Below are 24,346 nucleotides of genomic sequence, written 5' to 3' on the forward strand. Positions count from 1 at the left end.
TTCTTCTGCAGCGGCTCCTCTCTATATGCGGCTCCTTGTTCGGCGGAGCCAGGCCCTTTTATAAGGTTGCGCCTGTGCGTGCGTGCGTGTGACGTCAATACGCACGGGCGCAAACTTATAAAAGGGCCTGGCACCGCCGAACAAGGAGCCGCATATAGAGAGGAGCCGCTGCAGAAGAAGAACGCCTGACTACAGCCAGCGCATCCCGCTGTCAGGGATAGTTCCATGAGTGTCCCGCATTACGGAAATGCGAGACATTCATGGAACTATCCGGGACAGCGGGATGCGCTACCAAAACTGGGACTGTCCCACGGAAAGCGGGACAGTTGAGTGGTATGATTTCTTGCCATATTAACAAGGCCTAAGGTTCCCAGACTTATAAGGGCCCCTTTAAAATGTCTGCTATATTTTATGAATGAGCAATACCTTCCCCTGCATGCTGTGGTCTGCCAGAGATTCCCAGGAGTGAGAGATATATGTTAGGGGTGGGAAGGTGAAACTGCCCAGCACACAAATAAACACAGCAGCCTCTTCTGCCTGATAAAAGACAGAGCCCCCTCAGCCCCTGACCCACTGAGCAGGAGAGGAATGCAGCCAAAGCCAATAGTTAACCCTTGCCTGTCACAAATGCTCCTCCCAGGACAATTAAACATCAAGGTAAGGCTGTGAGCTTGAGTGTAGCAGGGGAGATTGAAGCGTTAAGGGGGCGGGCTTTATTCCCGGAGCAGAGCAGGCACAGCAATCAATTAAATGGCAAAGCTGAAAAGCGGGACATCTAACAGTGAATCCGGGACAGCGGGAAGTGCCATAAATATCGGGACTGTCCTGCTGAAAGCAGTGGCTGAGGTGCTATAAGGAGTTCTTAGCAATAAGGGCATCTTAGTAGGGAAGAGGGCAGGACACACTTGAATTTGGTACATGTTTGTCCCTAAATGGACACCGTAAAGCAGTGCATGAGAAGAGAAGCGCTCCAACTGTGCAGAGCAGCTGCGCCTTCCTATCTCCATGACGACAGAAGCTTTGGAAAGCTTGTCCATTTTTGATGACGTGACTACTAATTGCATCTTTGGCATCCTAGTTACCGTACTAGTGGATTTTGCGAGAGACAGAGTTCTATTGAGTGATTTCTGCTCATAACTGCTTTCTGTGTAACACTTTTGCACCATTATAATAAGAGCTAATTGCTTTCTGCCTCCTATGTTTGTCTGACGTCCCTCTGGCCAGTGACAGCCTACACACAAGCCTATGTCTGTCAGAAAGGCAAGAGGGCCCCTGCAGAACACCCTGAGGGTAACTGATGACCTGAAGAGACAGGTACGTGTTTGCTGTTTTGCTGCCTGCTGGGATGTCTGCACTAAAGTTTCTGTGAAAGTGTATGGATAATGTGACTGTGATACTGTGATACTCCCAGGGAATGAACTGGTATCCATACCTCCCAACCATCCTGCTTCCAGCAGGACAGTCCCGATATTTATGGCACTTCCCGCTGTCCCGGATTCACTGTTAGATGTCCCGCTTTTCAGCTTTGCCATTTAATTGATTGCTGTGCCTGCTCTGCTCTGGGGAATAAAGCCCCGCCCCCTTAACTCTTCAATCTCCCCTACTACACTCAAGCTCACAGCCTTAGCTTGATGTTTAATTGTCCTGGGAGGAGCATTTGTGACAGGCAAGGGTTAACTATTGGCTTTGGCTGCATTCCTCTCCTGCTCAGTGGGTCAGGGGCTGAGGGGGCTCTGTCTTCTATCAGGCAGAAGAGGCTGCTGTGTTTATTTGTGTGCTAGGCAGTTTCACCTTCCCACCCCTAACATATATCTCTCACTCCTGGGAATCTCTGGCAGAGCACAGCATGCAGGGGAAGGTATTGCTCATTCATAAAATATAGCAGACATTTTAAAGGGGCCCTTATAAGTCTGGGAACCTTAGGCCTTGTTAATATGGCAAGAAATCATACCGCCCAACTGTCCCGCTTTCCGTGGGACAGTCCCGGTTTTGGTAGCGCATCCCGCTGTCCCGGATAGTTCCATGAATGTCTCGCATTTCCGTAATGCGGGACATTCATGGAACTATCCCTGACAGCGGGATGCGCTGGCTGTAGTCAGGCGTTCTTCTTCTGCAGCGGCTCCTCTCTATATGCGGCTCCTTGTTTGGTGGTGCCAGGCCCTTTTATAAGGTTGCGCCCGTGCGTATTGACGTCACACGCACGCATGCATGGGCGCAACCTTATAAAAGGGCCTGGCTCCGCCAAACAAGGAGCCGCATATAGAGAGGAGCCACTGCAGAAGAAGAAGCAGCAGCATGTATGGAGGCTCTGTGTATTGTGGGGATACTGTGCATGGGGGGCTACTGTGTATGGGGGGGCACCTGTGTATGGGGGGCGTGGTCAATAAAATTTGCCGCGCTGAGCGCCCCAAATCTTTTTGTCCCTCTTTTCATTTTTCAAATGTTGGGAGGTATGGTATGCTGCTTGGGCTTCTGCTGGTAGCAGGGGTGGGATTACAGCATACAAAATTCAGAGATCATGATGTGTACTTTCAAATGCCAGGGCCAGACCTGCTTGCACCCAGAGGCACTCCTAGCGCTTTGGTATTGTTACCCTCTGAGTGGTGCCCTTCCTGCCTCCTGTTCTCAATCACACGCAAGTGCCTGTATTTTCACAGGGCGACCCTGAATCCACGCCTTCGTCAATACGTGCAGTTGACTTGAGAGTGACCATCGGTCGCACGAAACATCGTCAGATCCGCCACACACTGTCAGGGCTGAAACAGCAAATAAGGAGGTAGAAACAATAGGATTTCTACCTCCTTCTGCCGATTCAGCCCCGACGGCAGATTTTGGTCAGGCGCCTTCTATGGCGCCCAATCAAAATTTTCTAACCTGGCCGATCGGCGAGTCGACCGATATCAGCAGCTTCCTGTGATATCGGTCGACTCGCCGACATGCCATACACGCAACTAGGTTTCGTACGATAGTATCGGTGCGTGTATGGCCAACTTAAGGAATCACATGCAGATGTCATTTTGACGTTATGCACAGAAATGTAGCTACACTGACACATTAAAAGTTACCTATATATCATGATACATTTTTGCTGATTAGATCTGCTTTTATGTGTAATTGTTACACGAAGTTCCTTAATCTGACAGTTTTTTCCAACTTGACTGTCCCTTCCCAACCTGTCAGCTGAATGTCTAATGTTAACAGACTACTGCTGCACAAATATGGAAGCCCCTTCATAGAGGAACATGAGGACTGAATATGTGGTGTAAAAAAGTTAGGCATCCTCCAGTGATTATATTCACTTACCTGGGCTGGTGCTCCTATCAGAAGAAAACTGTATACCACGGGGTGCACGGTAGAGTGATGAGCTGAACTTAAAAAAAAAAAAAAAGCTGTCTGTTTCACTCTACTGCACATGTGTCGCCTGCGGGATCTTAAAGAACGAAGCAGAAGAACAGGATCACTCCGTGGTGCTTGCTACTTAATTAGGTAATATAGATGAATACAATACCATGGGGGTGCCTAACTTTTGAACTTTCAGAAGTGATTGACTTTCCATTTCCTTTAAATATAAAAGAGTCTTTTAAGAATCTGCAACAGTGTTCCATCTTTTTAGTAGTTGTAGCTGATTTAGGATTACTTTGCCAAGAAGACAGAGCTATAAGCTACAGTGCCATATTTTTATTTAAGTGAAACATTCTATCCTGTAGAGAGGGCACCTATTCAAGTATGGATCAACCTAGGAACAAAGGATCCCAAGAACTTGGCTGGTACTGTATGTACCAAAACTAAATGTAAAGAGTAGTGTTCAGAGACACCCCCTAGTGATCAAACGAGGGTAATACATATACAAAATATAAACTCTTGTACTACTCAATATTAGTTAAAAAATCTTAATTTATTTCAGTCCATTAAAAACAGTAACAACCCCAAATGTATAGCCTAATGCATTTCATGCTCACCCAGCACTTAATCATAAACTCCAGGGGGAGAACACAAATACAAGGAATATATATATGGAACAAATCCCACCTACCCTTAATTAACCGTTTTACTGGCAACGATATATGGGATACGTTGTGGCAGAAAAAGGGCTTCACTGCCAATGACGTGTCCCATACGTCGTCAACAGATGAAGGATTCTCTCTGCAGCAGCGGCATGTGCCGCCGCTGCAGAGAGTTTGAAGCGATGACAGCCCCCTGGGCAACGAGCCAGGGGGGCTGTCATGTCAGTCCTGCAACGCGATCGTCGCAGGACTGGCTTACAAGCAGCAGACATGATCGCATCGCGTCTGCTGCTTGTTCCTGCTTCCTCCTCCCCCCCCCAGCGCCGGCCCACTGACTTCCTGGTCCAGGATGCAGCATAGAGGACAGAGCAGCGATCAGATCACAGGACAGGTAAAGCTGATTTTTTTTTGAACTTACACACTTACACACACACTTACATACATTTATACACACTTACGTACATTTACACACACTTACAGCACACAATTTAGCATACCTCCCAACATCTGAAAAATGAAAAGAGGGACAAAAAGACTTGGCGCGCGCAGCGCAGCAATTTTTTGATCATGCCCACTTTGTGGCCATGCCCCAATTGCCACACCCCATTTTTAAAATAGTTAAAATAGTGCCCACGATGGCCCAATAGACAGCACCCCCATAGACAGTGCCCCCCATACACAGTGCCCCATTTGCCCCCATAAACAGTACCCCCCCATAAACAGTGCCCCCAATTGACCCCATAGACCATGCCCTCAATTGCCCCACAGACAGTAGCCCCCATACACAGTGCCCCCATAGAAAATACCCTCCATACACAATGCCCCCATAGAAAGTGCCCCCATAGAAAGTGCCCCCATACACAGTTCCCCCATACACAGTTCCCCCATACACAGTACCCCCCATACACAGTGCCCCCATACACAGTGGCCCTCCTTACACAGTGCCCCCCATACACAGTAGCCCTCCTTACACAGTGCCCCCCCCATACAGTGCCCCCCCCATACACAGAGCCCCCCCATACACAGTAGCCCTCCTTACACAGTGCCCCCCATACACAGTAGCCCTCCTTACACAGTGCCCCCCATACAGTGCCCCCCCATACACAGAGCCCCCCAATTGCCCCCATAGAGAGTACCTCCAAAAGAAAATTCCCCCATACATGGCAGCCTCCATAGACTTCTTGCGGCTCCTGCTCCTTATTCGGCTCCTCATACGGCGGCGACAGGACCTTTTATAAGGTTGCGCCCGTGCGTACGTGTGATGTCACACGTACGCACGGGCGCAACCTTATAAAAGCACCTGTCGCCGCCGTATGAGGAGCCGAATAAGAAGCAGGTGCCACAAGAAGAAGGAGCTGGAGCGCGTCCCGCTGGCCTGGATAGTTTAATGAATGTTCTGCATTTCCGTAATGCGGGACATTCATTGAACAATCCGGGACAGCGGGACGCGCTGTAAAAACCGGGACTGTCCCGCGAAAAGCGGTACAGTTGGGGGGTATGAATTTAGCTGTTTTTATTTTATTTTATTTTTTTTTCATTTTTCACACTTATATACACTTATTTACACTTATATACACACTGTCACACAACTTTTACACATGTACACACATGTACACACATGTACACACATGTACACACATGTACACACATGTACACACATGTATACACAAACACTTTGGTTTTTTTTTTTTTATTTTACCACTTTGTTTTTAGTTTCTTTTTCCTAAAAACTGTTTATTTTGACAGCATGACTATTGGATCAGATATTCTGACCACTAATTACACTGCTGTGTGACTTATTTTGTCGTTTCACTGATTTGCACAATTTTTGTGGTTTTATTGCATTTTTATCCCTGTATAAGTGTTCCTAATCTGTTTTTAGCATAGTTTTGCCATGTGTAACTTTGGTGTCCAAAAATAACTTTACCTATTTTGAATTCATCAGAATGTGTACTTTCCAAAAATATATGGTTTTCTGGGGGTCTCTGTATAGTTTGGGGGGGGGGGTTACTGCACATAATACACTGACAGGGGGCTCTGTGTGCAAAAGCTGAGTTGGCAGGCGAGAAATCCTTATGCGCTATTTTTATTTTGGGGTCAGTACATACCGCAGACTTTGGTATATCTATGCATATTGGGCATCAAACTGTTCAGTAGACCATAGGTGTTCCTATTTGGGGTGACTTGCCTTTATCTGATCAAGAAATTGTGAGAGATAAATGCGGCAAATTGCAACATTTTTATGCAATTTTCTGAAATGTCATAAAAATCTGCAAACTTAGGAAAAGCTTTACAGCTTGGTACTTTGGAGCAAAAAGAAATGTTTACCCATTATAGATTCGGGGGAATATGTACTTTCCAAAAATATATGGCTTTCTGGGGTGAGTGTACTTTTTTGTAGCATTATCCCACATAAAGGATGTAAATGTATTGATTTTGCAGGAGCTGAAATGATTGATCATATGGGGGTATGTTCCCATTGGGGCCGCTACATGCCACATATTTAGATAAACCTATACATATTGGGCATCAAACTGTTCAGTGGACCCCTGGCGTTCAAATTTAGGGTGTTTTATCTTGGTACCTAATGCTATGTGGGAGATAAGATGCTGCAAACTGGAAGCTTTGAGGGAAAATTTTGGAAATGTCATCAAAATTGCTAATTTAGAAAAGCTTTGCGGCTTGGTACTTTGGAGTAGAAAGACATGGGTACTCATTTTAGATTCGGAGGAATGTGTACTTTCCAAAAATATATGACTTTCTGGGGTGAATGTACTTTTTACTAGCGCTATCCCACATAAATGATGTAAATGTGTTGATTTTGCAGAAGCTGAAATGACAGAAATGATACATCATATGGGGGTATGTTCACATTGGGGCCCCTACATGCCACATACTTAGCTAAACCTATACATATTGGGCATCAAACTGTTTAGTGGACCCCTGGAGTTCATATTTAGTGTTTTATTTGGTTACTGTATGACCTGTAGGAGATAAGATACTATAGAGTGGAAGCTTCAAAGCGATTTTTTAAAAATTTCACAAATTTTGATAAAAACCAATAACTTTAGGAAAGCATTGCGACTTAGTAGTTTGGAGTAGACAGGCAGTTCTACCTATTCTGTATTCCCCAGAATCTGTTCTTTCCAGAAATGTACAATTTTCTGGGATAAACCTTCTGTTAGTGGAATTTTTGGCCTTGAAATCTAAAGTATGCAGCTTTGTGAAGCAGTGCTTTGGAAATTTGGTAGGGTACTGCTGGGAGTTTTTGACCTATACAAGTGAGAAATCTCCATAAAACTATATATATTTGGTATTGGCACGTTCAGGAGACATGGGACTTTCCAAGTCAGTTGTATATTTGTGCATAAAATATATATTTTTTTCTAGTATGTGTGTTTATATTATGGAAAATTAGATTTTTTTTTTCATTTTTAGACATTTAGAAGCCTATATCTTGTTACAGAATTGGGATTACACAGAAATTCTACCATATTTTGAGAGCTTAGGTTGTCCTGAAAAAAACAATATATTGTTTTCCTGGGTAAACTAAAAGTCCCCCCCGAAGAAAGGCTCCTAAAGTGAAACAGTGCAAAATGTTCCGCTTTGACCAAAACGGCTGGCAGTAAAAGGGTTAATAGCAGTCAATATAAGACACATCATTAACCATGTCACAATAACTCACAAATCACATGTATAGCTCTATTAGTATTTAAAAACAGAGTCATATTAGAAAACATCCACATTATGAGGTTGTATAGAATACACCTACTATTATTAAGCATTAGATTACAAGAAATGGTCAATTAGTATATAGATCAAGTGCCACAAATAAATTAATACGTAACAAGTTACATCAGAAGTAATATTTATACCCAAAGATATAGGAGTTTGTAAATAAAAAAACAAAAGACTCCCACATATGTAAAAGGATAAGAATATCTCCACCTCTTTTTCCTAATTTAACCCATTCTATTGCCTGCACTGAAAAAAACTTTATACTTTATACTATTATTGCACTCTGCAAAATGTCTTGTAACTTTAGTCTTGTGGGAATATTTAGTGTTATTAATTTGATTAATATGTTCTCTAATTCTATCCTTAAGAGCTCGCATTGTGCAACCTGCGTGCTGTTTTCCATAATTTTAACATGTCACTAAATAAATCACTGCTGTACTATTGCAATTAATAAACTGCTCAATTTTACATGTTTTATTCATAACTGTAACTGAAATTCATTCAAAACCTTTAGATGTTTACAGGTAACACAGTGCCGATACATTTATTTGTATTTGTAGATTGTAAGCTCTTTTGGGCAGGGCCCTCTTCACCTCTTGTATCGGTTACTGATTGCTTTATATGTTACTCTGTATGTCCAATGTATGTAACCCACTTATTGTACAGCGCTGTGGAATATGTTGGCGCTTTATAAATAAATGTTAATGTAAAATGTAATATATTTTTATAGTTAATACTGTGGTAGCTCAGCACCATCTAGTGATATGCTAACACTATTGCACATTGACATTCTTCATGCAGTTCATATTATCCTGACAACCCATTGGTGTCTGCTTTTTACTATGATAGATTCATAGATGTATGCCTATCATTTGCATGCATGGCATATTTATGGTTATTGAACTGACCTTGGAAAAGGTCCTAATACAATGAGAAGCATTCAAGAGATGCTGGCTTTGGCCTTTATTTTTTTATTTTATTATTCACTTAAAAACCAAAGAAATGATCTACAAAGTTATAAGCAACTGTTCTAGAGGTTCATCCGTGATGAGTGGCTTTAAAATCCGATACAGGTATGGGACCTGTTATCCGGAATGCTTGGGACCTGGGGTATTCCAGATAAGCGGTCTTTCCATAAGTTGAAACTCCATATTTTGTCTACTAAAAATCATTTAAACATTAAATAAACCCAGTAGGATTGTCTTGCCTCCAGTACGGATTAATTTGATCTTAGTTGGGATCAAGTACAAGGTACTGTTTTATTATTACTGAAAGAAAGGAAATCATTCTTTACAATTTGGATTATTTAATTATAATGAAGTCTATGGGAGATGGCCTTCCCTTAATTTGGAGCTTTCTGGATAATGCGTTTCTGTATAACAGATCCTATACCTGTAATGTAATGTAGCAGTATATGAGGCTGTAAATGGTGCAGTTTGGACATTTATGAGGGTCTTATACAAAACTGAGACTAGTTTTTGAGGGGAAAGGTCCTTATAGTGAAACATGGATCTCATTACAGTGTAAGGGTAGAAACCCCAGGAGGGAGTTAGTCCCCGCAATAGCAGAGATCTATCTCAGGCGGGTAGCCACTTCATAAAGACTTTCCAATGGCAATAGAAGTTGCCAGTGGAAAGCCCTTTGCATCGCTTCGGTTTCCAAAGTTGTGCGAACTCAGGAGCCATCAGTGGATTCCGATCAAAATCTTTTGTCCAGCCTGATCAACAAGATGACTGATATCTAAGGCTTTTGCGATAACGGTCGCTTCGCCAATCCACCATACACGCACCAAATATTGTACTGTACAATAATACAGGAGCGTGCATGGCCAGCTTAAGGTAGCCTGGGATGATTAACTGCATCTGGATTCAACCAGCAATGAACAAAGCTTAGCTGACTGGCATAGTAGTACAGGTATAGGACCTGTTATCCAGAATGCCCGGGACCAAGGGTATTCCGGATAAGGGGTCTTTCCGTAATTTGGATCTCCATACCATAAGTCAGGGGTCTCAAACTCGCGGGCCATTTGTGGCCCTCGGTACAGTATTTTGTGGCCCGCACCAACGCCTTCTCAAAAGCAATGAATGGATCGCGATTTTTATTGCGATTCAAGGGATAATGCAAGGCACGGCGGGCGGGAGCTGCTGATTGTGGAAATGACGTTATGCCATCATAACAGTTATTATGGGAAGACGTTCTGTGTGCACAATTAGCTGCTAAGGAGCTAATTGTGCACACAGAACGTCTTCCCATAATAACTGTTATGATGGCATAACGTCATTTCCTCAATCAGCAGCTCCCGCCGTGCCTTGCATTATCCCTTGAAAGCCAATTTTTTGTGAAATCCCTTATGCGGCCCAGCCTCATCCTGACTTTGCCTCCTGCGGCCCCCAGGTAAATTGAGTTTGAGCCCCCTGCCATAAGTCTACAAAAAAATCAATAAAACATAATTTAAACACAATAGGATTGTTTTGCATCCAATAAGGATTAATTATATCTTAGTTGGGATCAATTACAAGGTGCTGTTTTATTAATACAGAGAAAAAGGTAATCAGTTTTAAAATTCTGAATTATTTGATTAAAATGGAGTCTATAGGAGACAGGCTTTCCGTAATTCGGAGCTTTCTGGATAAGGGGTTTCCGGATAAGGGATCCTGTACCTGTATAACTGTACATCTGCTAAGGCTAAAGTAATGCTATTTGTAATGTTTAAATATGTCCTCTATCATAAGTGCCATGTGGCATGCAAAACTTTGTGTGCATTGTTTGTAGCTGTAACATCATTCCTATGTACTCATTCCTTGAAAAGGAAGTATTTTGTAAGCATTGTCATAGTGTCAGCTCATTTTAATGTACAAAAATCAGAATGGCCAGCTGATGGTCAGTAAGGGGCACAGAGAGACAGGGATTTCATTGATCAGAATGGCCAGCAGATAGAATAAGGGGCACAGGGAGAGCGAGACAGGGCTTTCATTGCAATGCAACAATGCCTAGCAAAGAATGTGTACCTAAAAGGAATTCCTCCCTAATGCATATTATACAACAAATATCGATGATGAGATTTTAAGTGTTTTTGATTGTGACACTATAACAACATACTTGTGTTTATATCCCTGGAGACAAGATGATTCATCTCAATAAATTGTGTTGGTGGTAAAAATAGATCAGAAGGAAGGATTCCACAGAGGTCAGATGAAGCAAGGTGCAGCTAGTGCCGTGTGTGTACCAAATGCTGCTAGGGTGTGTGGCACTTTGACGGATGTTGCAGCCCATGACTAATTGTGTAGTACGATACTGGGAGGGTAGGGTGTATTAATAAGATTTAGCACATCCCTGAAAGTTACATGCATGTTTATAGATATGAATCTTTTTGCATAAGTTAGTCTCATTATTCGCATTGTTTATTAGATTTTTGTTTTTGCAATATGCGTTACTTGGGTGTGTGCCAGTGGTCATTTTGTAACTCCCAAGTAGGTGTTTACTAATAGGAACTCATATGTCATGTCAAGAAACCAAATAAATTTGGATTTAGAACAAGATCAGTAGAGATATATTGGAAATGTTTAGGACAAAAGACTCCACAAAGAGATGCTAGATTATCTGAAGCAGTGTTGGACTGGCCCACCAGGATACCAGGAAAACTCCCTGTGGACCCGGGGGTCAGTGGGCCATTCCTTCTGCTAACCCAACCATTTGCCTTGTATGCCTCTTCCATGGCCATTACCAATTCTATTTAAGAAGAAACAGAATAAATGGAAGAAAGGATAGATAATAGTAAGTAAAAAGAAGTAATTAAGAAATCAAAGAAAGTAAGTGAAAAGGGAAGGAAAGGTAGTCTGCAGAGTGGGCCTAAGGTCTAAAGTTTTCTGGTGGGCCTTGGCACCCCAGTCCAACACTGATCTGAAGAATGAGGATGAGAGAACTCCACTACCCAGGGGACACAAAAATGTAGCTATCTAAAATGCAATTAGAATACTACTTCTTTAAGATGAGCTACTTAAACCATATGTCACTGGAGTAGACTAACTACTACAGTATTAGTACTGTTAACCTAGAACTTTACCTGAAAAATAGGAGACAACCTCCAAGAAGGGGCTATGGATAAGTCCAGCTCAGTTCTCAGTGGCTCTTTGAAAAGGGGAAAAAGGTAGATTGGTAGGCCATTGGCATGGCAATATTTGTGATGTTACCTTTGTGAGGCAGAGCACACAAAAAATGTTTGGTAGGGCATTGCCATGGAAATGACTAAAGTTTAAGCTATTCACTTTAAACCAAAATTCCTGTGGCATACAATGCAGAAGGTTATTTTATAGACTCATATTTATGATGTTACCTTGTGAGGCTGAGCACACAAAAACCGAAGTGACCCAAATGCAAATTCTTCCTCTCTTCTCTCTTGGCACAGTAGCAGCAAATATTATATATCTATATTATAGCACCCCCAGATATGTTTATAAAAGAACTGAGCAACATCATCTCTATACATTCATACCCTGAGCAGCCTGGCTGGCCAGGAGACTACCATACCTTGCCCTAGGCATCTGCATCTTCTGCTTCCCCTAGTTCCTGCCCTGCTAGCCTTCTATCACTTTTCTTTGCTGCTGGCCATCTATTTGGAAAACTAGAAGTTTAAGTAGTAGTCTCTTATTATGATGATGATAATGATAATCATTATTATGAATAACAGTAATTGCAGACTTTGAAATAATGTCTAATCAGTCCAGGCATGTGAAATGGTAGGGTTTGCACTAAACCAACTGTGCTAAAATACTTTCGTATTGTGCTTGTTCAAATCCCAATATTCTGTTCCCATGTATTATCAGTTGCAGGTTTATTGGGTAATTAATCAGAAATGTATAAATAAAAAATTAAGGTTTTGAAAAATAATGTTTATGACCTTTATACATTTTTCCCTGTTAAGAACACAAGAAGGTAATTTGCATTTAACGAACATGTCTGTGTTGCTATTTTTACATTTCTAGTTTGATGATTTGCTGCGCGAAACATTAGAAAAAGATGTTTTAAATCCTGTGGCTAAAAAGGAATTTTACCAAAGGTAAGAAGGACCTGCAGTCTGAGATTTACAAAATAAATGTGTTCATCCATGGTTGTGTCAGTTCAAGTACATGTATAGGACCTGTTATCCAGAATGCTCGTGAGCTGGGGTTTTCCGGATAAGGGGTCTTTCTATAATTTAGATAAAACTAATTTTGCCTCCAATAAGGATTAAAGGGGGCCTGTCACCCTAAGAAATAATTCCAGATTGTTTTCAATTGTGTTTGTCAAGCAAAATAAACTTCACTTACACCATAAAAATTAGTTTAATCTTATTTTCTTCAGCCTTGGAATTCACAGTTGCAGCAAGCAGGCAGGCACCATTTTGTGGACACTGTTCCTAAAGGTGGCCATACACGCACCGATATTATCGTACGAAACCTCGTTTCGTACGATAATCGGTGCGTGTATGGCATGTCGGCGAGTCGACCGATATCGCAGGAAGCTGCCGATATCGGACGACTCGCCGATCGGACAAGTTTGAAAATTTTGATCGGGCGCCATAGAAGGCGCCTGACCAAAATTCTCCCTTCAGAGCTGAATCGGCAGAAGGAGGTAGAAATCCTATTGTTTCTACCTCCTTACCTGCCGATTCAGCCCTGAATGGTGTGTGGCGGATCTTACGATGTTTCGTGCGACCGATGGTCGTACGAAACATCGTCGGATCGCCACGTGTATGGCCACCTTTAGGCAAGCTTTGTATCCTGTCAAAATCTTGTTTCTGTGCCAATATGGGGGGACCTGATACCCATACCCATGCACTGGTTACAAATTAGATTTTGAGAAGGAAGGGGGGAATGTGAGGAGTGCAGTGACATCTAAGAAGTTCTGAATTGAAAGTGAAAGTAACTGCCAGCCCCACCTCTATGCCTAAAGCAGGCAATATATGATTGACAGTTGGTGTGATATGATTGATGATGGATGTGTTATTAAAATAATGAGTTTGGGGTTCATGTTTAATTTGAAATGGGCTTTTATTATACAGCTTTTTATGCCTGGGTGACAGGCCCACTTTAATTATATCTTAGGATCAAGTACGGGGTATTGTTTTAGTATTACAGAGAAAAAGGAAATTATTTTCAAAAATCTGAATTATATGATTGTAATGGAGTCGATGGGAAATGGTGTTCCTGTAATTCTGAGCTTTCTGGGTAACAGGTTGCTGGATAATGGATCCTATACCAGTACAGGTATCGGACCACCTATCCAGAAACCCATTATCCAGAAAGTTCCAAATTACGGAAAGGCAATCTCCCATAGACCCCATTTTTATCAAATAAGTCACATTTTTAAAAATTATTTCCTTATTCTCTGTAATAATTAAACAGTACCTTGTACTTGATCCCAACAAAGATATAATTAATCCTTGTTGGAGGCAAAACAATCCTTTTGGGTTTAATTACTGTTTAAATAATCTTTTTAGTAGACTTAAGGTAGGAGATCTGAATTACGGAAAGACACCTTATCCGGAAAACCCTAGGTCCCAAGCATTCTGGATAATGGGTCCCATACCTGTACTAATCGGAAGGCTTTTATATGTTTGTTGGATCTTGAGTCTGGGGCAAAGCAAAAACAAACAAACAAAAAAAAAAAAACGCAATTAACTTGCTGTTTAATAATCTTACTGTAATTTGTGAGTGTATTTAAGTGGGCATTTAAACAATTCATAAATAAATAATTTATCTTGCACTACAAGACAAAATTGCCTATTTTATATGTACATTTGTGCTCATTATAATAAAGTGGCTCAAACGGATGTCCTGCTGTTTTTATGTGAATGCAATATTAATGGCTGGCTCGCCTGCTGACTGCAATGCTCTGTTGGCAAAGGCTGGAGCTAAAGCAACGGGCCTGTGTAAGAACTAAACTGTGTTGTGGCACCTACAGTACTTATGCTCAGTGCAGAACGATTTTGTTTATACAATAAGCTGTCTGCTTTAACTTTAGTTTATTCATTAGTACTGAACATCTGTAATGTACAATGTATTTTAATGATGCTTTGTGTGAATTTACTCCCAAGTATATTTACTACTGAGATGTCCTAGTAATAAAGGAAAAAAAAAAACAATCTTAAAAATATTTTTGCCTTCCTCTCCATAAACTCGAAATGTCACAATTTATTTTGGCAAAAGGTTGAACTTGATGGATGTGTTTTCAAATGCATATTATTAATGGGTGTTTTAGGCCACATGTGCTTAACAAAATAATTATAATAATAATATATATTTCTTTTGAAGATGTGTACACCTGAACACCCTTGTAGAAAAAAACAGAGAAGCTCTTGATAAGTTGAAAAAAGTAAGTCCAAATCTGAATTGGGTAATCGAAATGTGAATTAAAAAAGACAATAGACATTTTATGAATTATGAAAGGTGGTGGTTTGTTAAGGGGAGCATGTATTTATAGTTAAATGAGAACCCTATAGAAATACTATAATTCCAGCATCTTAAACTGTATTAAGGTGCGTGACCTCAAGGACCTCTAGTTGCCCATGCATAGTTACATAGTTACATAGGGTTGAAAAAAGACCAGTGTCCATCAAGTTCAACCCATCCAAGTAAACCCAGCACACTTAACCCACACCTACCAAACTATACACTCACATACATAAACTATAAATACAACCACTAGTACTAACTGTAGATATTAGTATCACAATAGCCTTGGATATTTTGATTGTTCAAGAACTCATCCAGGCCCTCTTAAAGGCATTATGTATGTATAGGTAAATGTTTTATGTGTCCAGGTCACAGAGGGTTTCTACAGCAGCATCATGTTATGCAGATAAAGATATAATTTCTCTTGAATTATAAGAATGTTCGTTTTTAAAGAAGTATTACTACTATTTCCACACTTCAGGCTGATGAACCAGCCCCTGTAGGGAACTATGAGCAGAGGAAGCAAGAAGAAGAACAAAGACTGACTAAACTTTCTCATCAGCTGCAGGAGCTTGCAAAGACTCTGCAACAGGGAAATAAACAGAAGTAAGTTAGAAAGCTAAATAATAGGATATTGAGGACTGTACTTTAGCAGTGATCCCCAACCAGTGGTTTGTGAGCTTTTCTGTGAGTGCTTATGGCTGTGTTTATAGATCTTTCTGATAAAGCTTACTTAGTTTTTACCTTTCCTTCTTTAAAATTCTCTTTTTCATGCAAAAAACAATTTTTTGTTTGCTTGATTCTGTGCGTAACTATGAAATAGTGGGATATTTCATTAGCTCGTTCTCTGCATGACTGAAAAAATACCTATTCTCAGGGACAGCCACCAGACAGAAGAGGTCAGCAATGATGAAGAAGAAAGTGGAGAGGAAGTAGAAGAAGAGGAAGAAGAAGATGAGGAGGAGGAAGAAGAAGATGATGATGAGGAAGAGGAGGAGGAAGAAGATGAACTCGACTTAACCATGAAAGAGTACATTACATTGGGAGATTTTCAGGCCCAGCAAAAAGACGATTTAACTTTTAAGGTGAGCCATGTGTCCACTTTTATTTTGCTACTGCTTGTTGAATTTTATTGATATAATTTCCTGTGTTTTTCTTTACCAGTCTAACAAAAACTCAGGTAAATCAGCAGTTTTGCTAAAGGTTTGTCACATCAAAGTTAAAACCAAGTTTCTAATTAAAACTCCAATTTTATGTAAATATTGCAACCTGATATTGCTCCAGTTTACACCAATGACAGGCAACTGGATAGTGGGACCATTGTTACACATGCTATTTATTACATATAGGACACTTCATTACGTTAGCAACCTAATAACTTTGTGATTGGTAGGGATTGTTCATGTTTGCTGCAAGAATATGATGGTCCTATTAATAAGTGATGGGCGAATCTGTCCCATTTCTCTTCTGCAAAACGAAAATAGTGAAATTCGAAAAACTCATTGAAATCAATAGGTGTTTTTTCACAGTGACTTTTCCATGCCGTGTGACTTTTATTACAATACATTGGAATATTGTGCTAATATTGTGCTAAATTTAATGTAAATTAATCTGAATTTTAAGTTAGAGAAAACCTATGCTATAGGTGATGTGTTTCAATTTGGTGCAATTTAAGTGGCCATACACACACAGATAAAACTGAACAAAATGGTGCATTGGCAGACTGGAACAATAGAAATCGGACTATGCAGAGTGACCAGTCCAGCTTCTGAGGCCAGACTAACTCCTAGTTGTCTGATTTTAAGCTTTTCTTTTTAAGTGACTAAAGGTGGCCATACACGCACCGATATTATCGTACGAAACCTCGTTTCGTACGATAATCGGTGCGTGTATGGCATGTCAGCGAGCCGACCGATATCGCAGGAAGCTGCTGAAATCGGTCGGCTCGCTGATCGGCCAAGTTAGAAAATTTTGATCGGGCGCCATAGAAGGCGCCTGACCAAAATTCTCCCTTCAGAGCTGAATCGGCAGAAGGAGGTAGAAATCCTATTGTTTCTACCTCCTTACCTGCCGATTCAGCCCTGAATGGTGTGTGGCGGATCTGACGATGTTTCGTGCGACCGACGGTCGTACGAAACATCGTGAGATCGCCACGTGTATGGCCAGCTTAAAGAATTTTGAGAGATGATTACTAGACTCTGTTTTCTTTCATGAAGAGCTGCTCAGAAATTTGCCCAGGCAGGGTGCTAATTGTGCACCCTTTAAAAAAAAAAATCTGTTGTTTGTTTGGATAATAATAGGATGACTATCTTTGTCTGTGTGGCCTTTGTAGATAACAAATTACCATCATACACCTCTCCAACCGCTCCTCCTCTGCCGTGCCGCTCTGCCAATCCCTGCACTGGCTTCCCCTACCATCCAGGATAAAATTCAAACTATTGACCCTCACATTTAAAGCAGTCCATAACTCTGCCCCACCCTACATCTCTGAACTCATCTCTAGATACCATCCAACCCGCTTGTTACGCTCCTCTACTGACCTGCTCCTCAACTCCTCTCTCATTCCCTCCTCACACACTCGCATTCAAGACTTTGCAAGGGCTGCCCCCATTCTCTGGAATTCGCTCCCACAAACTGTCAGACTTTCTCCCAATCTCTCTGCCTTCAAGAGATCTCTAAAAACACATTTATTTAGAGAGGCTTACCCTAATCTAGTTTAGCAATACCCTGTGCCACACCTCTCACAACTCTGGTCATGCCCATTCCCACACCTTGTGTCTCAACCCTTTCTCCTTGTAGATTGTAAGCTCTTTTGGGCAGGGCCCTCTTCACCTCTTGTATCGGTTACTGATTGCTTTATATGTTACTCTGTATGTCCAATGTATGTAACCCACTTATTGTACAGCGCTGCGGAATATGTTGGCGCTTTATAAATAAATGTTAATGTAATGTAATGTAATCATATATATATATATATATATATGTATATAGTAGGCAAGAATTCAAGCTTTTGTGCAACTTTGCAGTTAACCTTTAGCATACTTTGATCAGTCTAGAGTAGGGGAGTGTATATATTTATGTTACTGCACTGGTTCAAAGTTCTATTAACGTGTTTGGAATTTTCTCAACAAAATTAGATGACAGACTGTTCTTTGGGGTTTTTAAGTTGCTGCAAAGAATCTCTTTTGATATGACATGGAGTAAAATCACACTATGGGGCAGATCAAAATGTGAGTTTAGAGCTTAATATATAAGAACCCACTCATGTTCTGTTCATTCCTATGGATTTTTTAGAAGTGTATTTATCAATCGGTGAAAGAGTTCACCATTTAATAAATACGCTTCTAACAATAGATTCTATTATGTATTAAGCTGTAAACGTTTTGATAAATCTGCCCCTTAAAGTAGTTTCATTATCACTTGTTTATACAAGGCCTTTGTATTGCACCACAAATAATGGCAATTTCTTCAGCAAACTTATATGAGAAATTAAGTTTGTGTTTTAAAGGGTTTGTCCAAAGTACAGCCAGCATAGGCGGAAGGGGAATTTTCTGTTTGGGGAGGCTAAAGATGGCCCATACATAGACTGACCTAAAGCTAATGTGAGACTTAGTGGATTTGCTACTGGTGTAAAAAATGAACCTCCCATCTACCTCTTGCGGTTCCCACTGACTCCCAGGGATACTGCGCAAAAGTGCGGGTGGGAGTGCTTTGTCACCCTAAAATGCTTCGAATGTAAAGGTATTTATACAGGCACTTCTGTGAGGTTCCAACTAAGGTCCCATTATAGAGGTTCTCCGTCCATTTGTGTTTGTGATTAGTTAAATGTGTGTTAGTTTTTATAGAGAGGAAGGCAGTGGGTAAATTATATACAGTGAAATGCAGTCTGTATTTACAAAACCAGCACATTATATACAGTGAGATGCAGTGGGTACTGATGGCAGATATTCAGGCTATCACACTATAACACTGGCACTGATACACAACATTGATTTGTTTACCAGCCATGCAGCCTCATCTCACTACCATTAGGCGAGGGTGCAGGCGAGGTGAGGCTGTGACCACAAAATGTATACAGACAGCAACAAGAGATCCTCTGCACTTACCCATTATCAATATATGTAGGACATAAGTCACTTTGTGCATTAACAGGGATTGTTTGTCCTTATATTGCACTATATTCAAGCTGGCCAACTATATCAAAGTCATCCCCTTTGGCCAGTCCTACACTCACTTTTATCTGATTCATTAAAGGTGGCCATACACGTGGCGATCCGACGATGTTTCGTACGACCATCGGTCGCACGAAACATCGTAAGATCCGCCACACACCATTCAGGGCTGAATCGGCAGGTAAGGAGGTAGAAACAATAGGATTTCTACCTCCTTCTGCCGATTCAGCTCTGAAGGGAGAATTTTGGTCAGGCGCCTTCTATGGCGCCCGATCAAAATTTTCAAACTTGTCCGATCGGCGAGTCGTCCGATATCGGCAGCTTCCTGCGATATCGGTCGACTCGCCGACATGCCATACACGCACCGATTATCGTACGAAACGAGGTTTCGTACGATAATATCGGTGCGTGTATGGCCACCTTAAGAATTCTACTGTTTCAGTATACATTTAAATGTTAAATGTGTGTATGTTCAGCTAGTGAGTCAGCCTTTAGAACATACACAAGGGTTGATTCACTAAAGGTCAATAAGCATTATCGCATGTTTTTTTGCGTTAAAATTGCTGCGAAAAAATGCGCGATTCACTAAAGTATTATTGCATGCTTTAAGTCGCATATTGCGTGCGTTAAATAGCGCGCAACCGAATGCGTTAATTTTAACGCATTGCGTTAATTCTTGCGCAAAGATAATACTAACGCATGATTCACAAACACTTAGACACGCTAAATATTGAATTAGTGTGTGCGAAAATTAACACCTACTTGGGGCAGGCGGTAATTATAGAAAAGTAGAGTTAATGAGCTTTTGGCAACACAATAAGGACTTTGCAGTGGGATTTTGTCAAGTCTGTGTTGGCCCTAGAGTGATGCAGCCTCCAGTTTGCAGGGAAATGGTCATTTTCAGAACAGTAGTTTTCCGAAATAATGGTGTGTATGGCTAATATGGCGTGTGTTTTTTCGCACTCGGTGACAATTTGTGCACGCACGTTAATTAGCGCATTGCGTCAAAAACTGCACGAAAATAGTCTTCGCAACTTAAATAACGTAACAGCATCGCGTCTAAATTAACGCAAATAGTCTTTTAGTGAATCGTGTGTGGACAAAGCTAGTTAGGATGTTAGATAAAGTTTACAGCATGCAGATCCTTCTGTATGTGAGCCAGTGATTCTTATTCCTGCTTTGATCTTTGTGCATGTGCAGTAGAGTGAAAAGCAAACTTTAACAAAAAAAACTGGCTTTTTTGCTCAACTGCACATGCGTCGGCCCTGGGATTCTCATGAAATAATACAGGAGGAAGTCCGGGCCGGTGCAGTTTTCTCCTAACAGGAGCACCAGGGTAAAAGGTAAGTGATTACTAACATTTGGCACCCCCAGTGATTTAGCCTTTCCTTCTTCTTTAAATATATGTCAAATGAATTAATTATAAGTAAAAATAACACTAGTAACTGATTTTTCATGAATTTATTTAAAGAAAGGCCAAGTACTACATATTCTGGATAAAAAACTTGACGGCTGGTGGATTGCTCAAGACTCTAAAGGAAACAAAGGCCTTGTACCAAAGACATACTTACAGGTAATCTGTTTTTGTATTGGAAGGTGACAAGTGGAAAACATGAAACAAATATGCCCTATAACAATAACAGGGGCAACAATAGTGCTGGTGCTGAAAGGCTCAGGCTGGAGATCCTGTTTAAAAGTGGCAGTGTCCTTAAAGTTTTGGTGTAGACAGTATTCTAAACTTTTGCAATTAGTTTTTAATTTTACATTTTTTTGGTGGTTTGAAGTATATATATTTTTTTGCTAATAAAATAGACAAGGAACCCTTAAAATGGCACATGTATAATAAGATGGGTATAAAAGGGATATGACCTTACTCAGCCACACGTCCTGGAAGTGCCCAATGGAATAAAATGCGTCAGGAGGGAGTGGCTGACAAGGGGTATGGAGACATTGCCTGATAAGGACATTGCTATGTGGTATGCTAAATACTTAAAGGAAAAGTAACTAAAAATTTTTAGTTCAGTGCCCCAATAATTGGCCTATCCTGCACACCATTTATTATTTTGAATGCTTTATTAGAAAATACCTGCTAAAACTTGGCTTCCGGTCATTTGAAATAGGGCAATACGGCGATGCAGGGCAGAATCCACTATGCAACGATTGATTGATCTATCCTAGCCCGACTCCTTCCTATACAGAAGGAAGGCTAGGATCGATCAATCGATCGTCGATTAGCAGGTATTTTCTAATAAAGCATTCAAAATAATAAACGCTGTGCAGGATAGGGCAATTATTGGGGCAGGGTAGAATAGATTTTTTTACTTAAAAAATTACTTTTCCTTTAAGATCTATGTTCTGCAAATTTTTTTTGCACTGATAAAGCAATACGAGTAAGTAACTGAACATGATGTTTGCTTATTCATAGTGATAGGTACAGGACCCTGCACTGAGTACTTACTTGCTGATAGCATGTGCCTCCATTGATAATTCGGTAGAACAATGGATTGCATGCAAAATCTGCTGACTAACCGCTAGAGCACTCATATATTTAACCATAATATATCTCCCACTTTAGCATCAGTATCATTTTTACTCTTTAGTCATAGTTTGTATATCTGTTTTAATACATTGTGATATATATGTTAATAATTCATTTATGGGACCCAGAAAGCTTAAAATTAAGGAAAGCCCATCTCCCATAGACACCTTTTTAATTAAATAATTCAGATTTTTTTAAATGATTTACTCTGTAATAATAAAACAGTTCCTTGTACTTGATCCCAACTGAGATATAATTAATCATTATAGGAAGCAAAACAATCCTATTGGGTTTAATTAATGTTTAAATGATTTTTTAGTAGACTTAAGCTACGGAGATCCAAATTACTAATCTGTTATCTGGAAAACCGCAGGTCCCTTTACTATACCAAACCTTTTGGTTTGTCCCTGAGGAAGAGCACAGTTGGTGCTCGAAACGTTGGATTGTTTTCATTAAAAAAATTTTTGTTTTCTAACAAAGTCCCTGCGTGTGCGGCTCATTGTCTTGCTATATACATGGTTTTTGCAAGCACCTGGGGCATTTGATTACTATTAGGGTGTGCTCTGTTCTTTTCTGTATATATGTATATATATATACATATATACATTTTTTTTTTCCCACTGTAATGGCGACAGGTGTACAAAAGTGGAGATCCTAACCTAGATCAAAGTGAGGAGGAAAGTGAAGAAGATGTAGAAGAGACAGAAGATGACAAAACAGTTACCATGCAGAGGTTAGTTGAGAACGTTTATTTAAAGATAGGATATGCTGTGAAAGTTACTGTCTGGCTAATCAGACAATACATTTACAAGATGCTGTGGGAAGTACTGGTGCATTTTGTACTGGTACCACTAGCTTGGGCCTAGCACCTATCTCTGTGTATTACAACTCTAGCATAAGAAAATCCATAGAAATCCATACAACACAAGTAGACCATGTTTTCATCAGTAGTCCGTAGTGTCAGTGCTCTCTGCACAATTGTTTCTGTGTTCCCAACTGAATGAAGAGAGTGTTGTGGTGAGTAATCGCTGCATTCCAATTGTAAAGCTAGATATATGTAAATCCATTTCTGGTTATAATGATAAAATTGGAACAAAAGTAGCCAAAAATTAACAAACCAATCTTAGCTTGTTCTAGAATACTTCCTAGTGCTTTCACTGAAAATATAAAAAAACGTTAATAGTTACTTGGGGGCCCATTCATTAACGCACAAATTTTTGGTACTAAAAAACACAACTGGAAAAAATTCGGAGTAATCACGATAATTTCTGATTGCATGAAAATTCTTTTCTTGGTCATACAAAAATATTGTGGTTGCGATCTGAAAGTCACAAAGTTTTTGTATCCGAACGATTGTAAACTGGCTTGGAAACAAAATGTATGATATTGGAAGCCTTCCATAGGACTCAATGGCACTCTACAGACCCAACCTGGTTGAAAGATAGTCACAATACCAAAGCTTGAATGAATAACGAAAATTTCGTAGTCTCTGTGAAAAGTATAACTTTTTTGTGGAATAACAAACCTACCACGAAAAAGTCGTACTATTTTAATGATATTATCATGGTCAATATGAAAAGTTCTCAAAATTAGAAAAAATACGAATTTTTCTCATTCGTGGTCGATCATGCTTTAATGAATGGGCCCCTAGGTGTTTGTGACAGCTGGAGTAGGTAAGATTTGAAAATTGCAGGCCCTCATTTTAATAATCTGTGAGAGCTCTACAGCATAAATAGTTTAATTCCTTGTAATGTTCTGCCTGGATGTTTTCATCAAGCAACTTAAAGTTGAGAGTTTGCCTGCTTTTTATTGTTCATGCTCACCTGCTTGAGGGTAGTAATGCCACAAATTTCTTGGGGCAGCTGTTGAGGCCCACCTATGGGAACTGCCTCCATGATAAGCAGATTATTCTAATTTTAAAAAATGACAAACAGTACCATAAAAACAGTAAAACCAGTAGTGTGTACTTGATGGTAACTAAGGTATAATTAATCCTTATTAAATCCAAAACAATCCTATTGGGTTTATTTAATGCCAAAATGATTCTTAAGTAGGTATGGAGATTCAAATTCTGGAAAGACCCCTTATCTGATAAACCCCAGGTCCCACACATTATGGATAACGGGTCCCATACTTGTATCACTTTATTACTGAATAAGAGCACAAAATTTCATCTTTCACTATTTGTAATTTTTTTTACATTTTGTAGTTCAAAAACATTATCTCCATATAGTTTGATTTGTGTCCCATATTTTAGTAGGTAGACAAAGATTATATTAAAATGGGTTTTGGAGGTTACTTTATTTCTACATATCATTAGAAACAAACTGTGCTGTAACTGGGACTTTTTCTGCATCTTGTAATATCCATATTATATACAATTAATGATGTATTATACTAATATAGTAAATATGTAAGAAATCATAAGTAACAAAGCAATGTATTGAATGATACCATTTT

The 24,346-nt window shown here is 40.2% G+C and overlaps 1 protein-coding gene across 1 annotated transcript in view; it reads left to right on the forward strand.

Annotated features, from left to right (window-relative positions):
- The first annotated feature begins 768 nt into the window (after positions 1 to 768).
- The window catches only part of nphp1 (nephronophthisis 1 (juvenile)), a 40,533-nt gene continuing 16,955 nt past the window's right edge, over positions 769 to 24,346 (forward strand). Inside the window, exons 1-7 of the mRNA XM_002940340.4 lie at positions 769 to 1,314; positions 12,725 to 12,798; positions 15,035 to 15,095; positions 15,657 to 15,781; positions 16,053 to 16,260; positions 20,819 to 20,920; positions 22,522 to 22,619. Of these exons, the coding sequence (XP_002940386.2) occupies positions 1,246 to 1,314; positions 12,725 to 12,798; positions 15,035 to 15,095; positions 15,657 to 15,781; positions 16,053 to 16,260; positions 20,819 to 20,920; positions 22,522 to 22,619 (737 nt within the window). The 5' untranslated portion in view covers positions 769 to 1,245. The remainder of the gene's footprint in view (positions 1,315 to 12,724; positions 12,799 to 15,034; positions 15,096 to 15,656; positions 15,782 to 16,052; positions 16,261 to 20,818; positions 20,921 to 22,521; positions 22,620 to 24,346) is intronic.

The sequence above is a fragment of the Xenopus tropicalis genome, chromosome 5 (genome assembly GCF_000004195.4).
Source record: "Xenopus tropicalis strain Nigerian chromosome 5, UCB_Xtro_10.0, whole genome shotgun sequence".
In the NCBI taxonomy this organism is placed as follows: Eukaryota; Metazoa; Chordata; class Amphibia; order Anura; family Pipidae; genus Xenopus; species Xenopus tropicalis.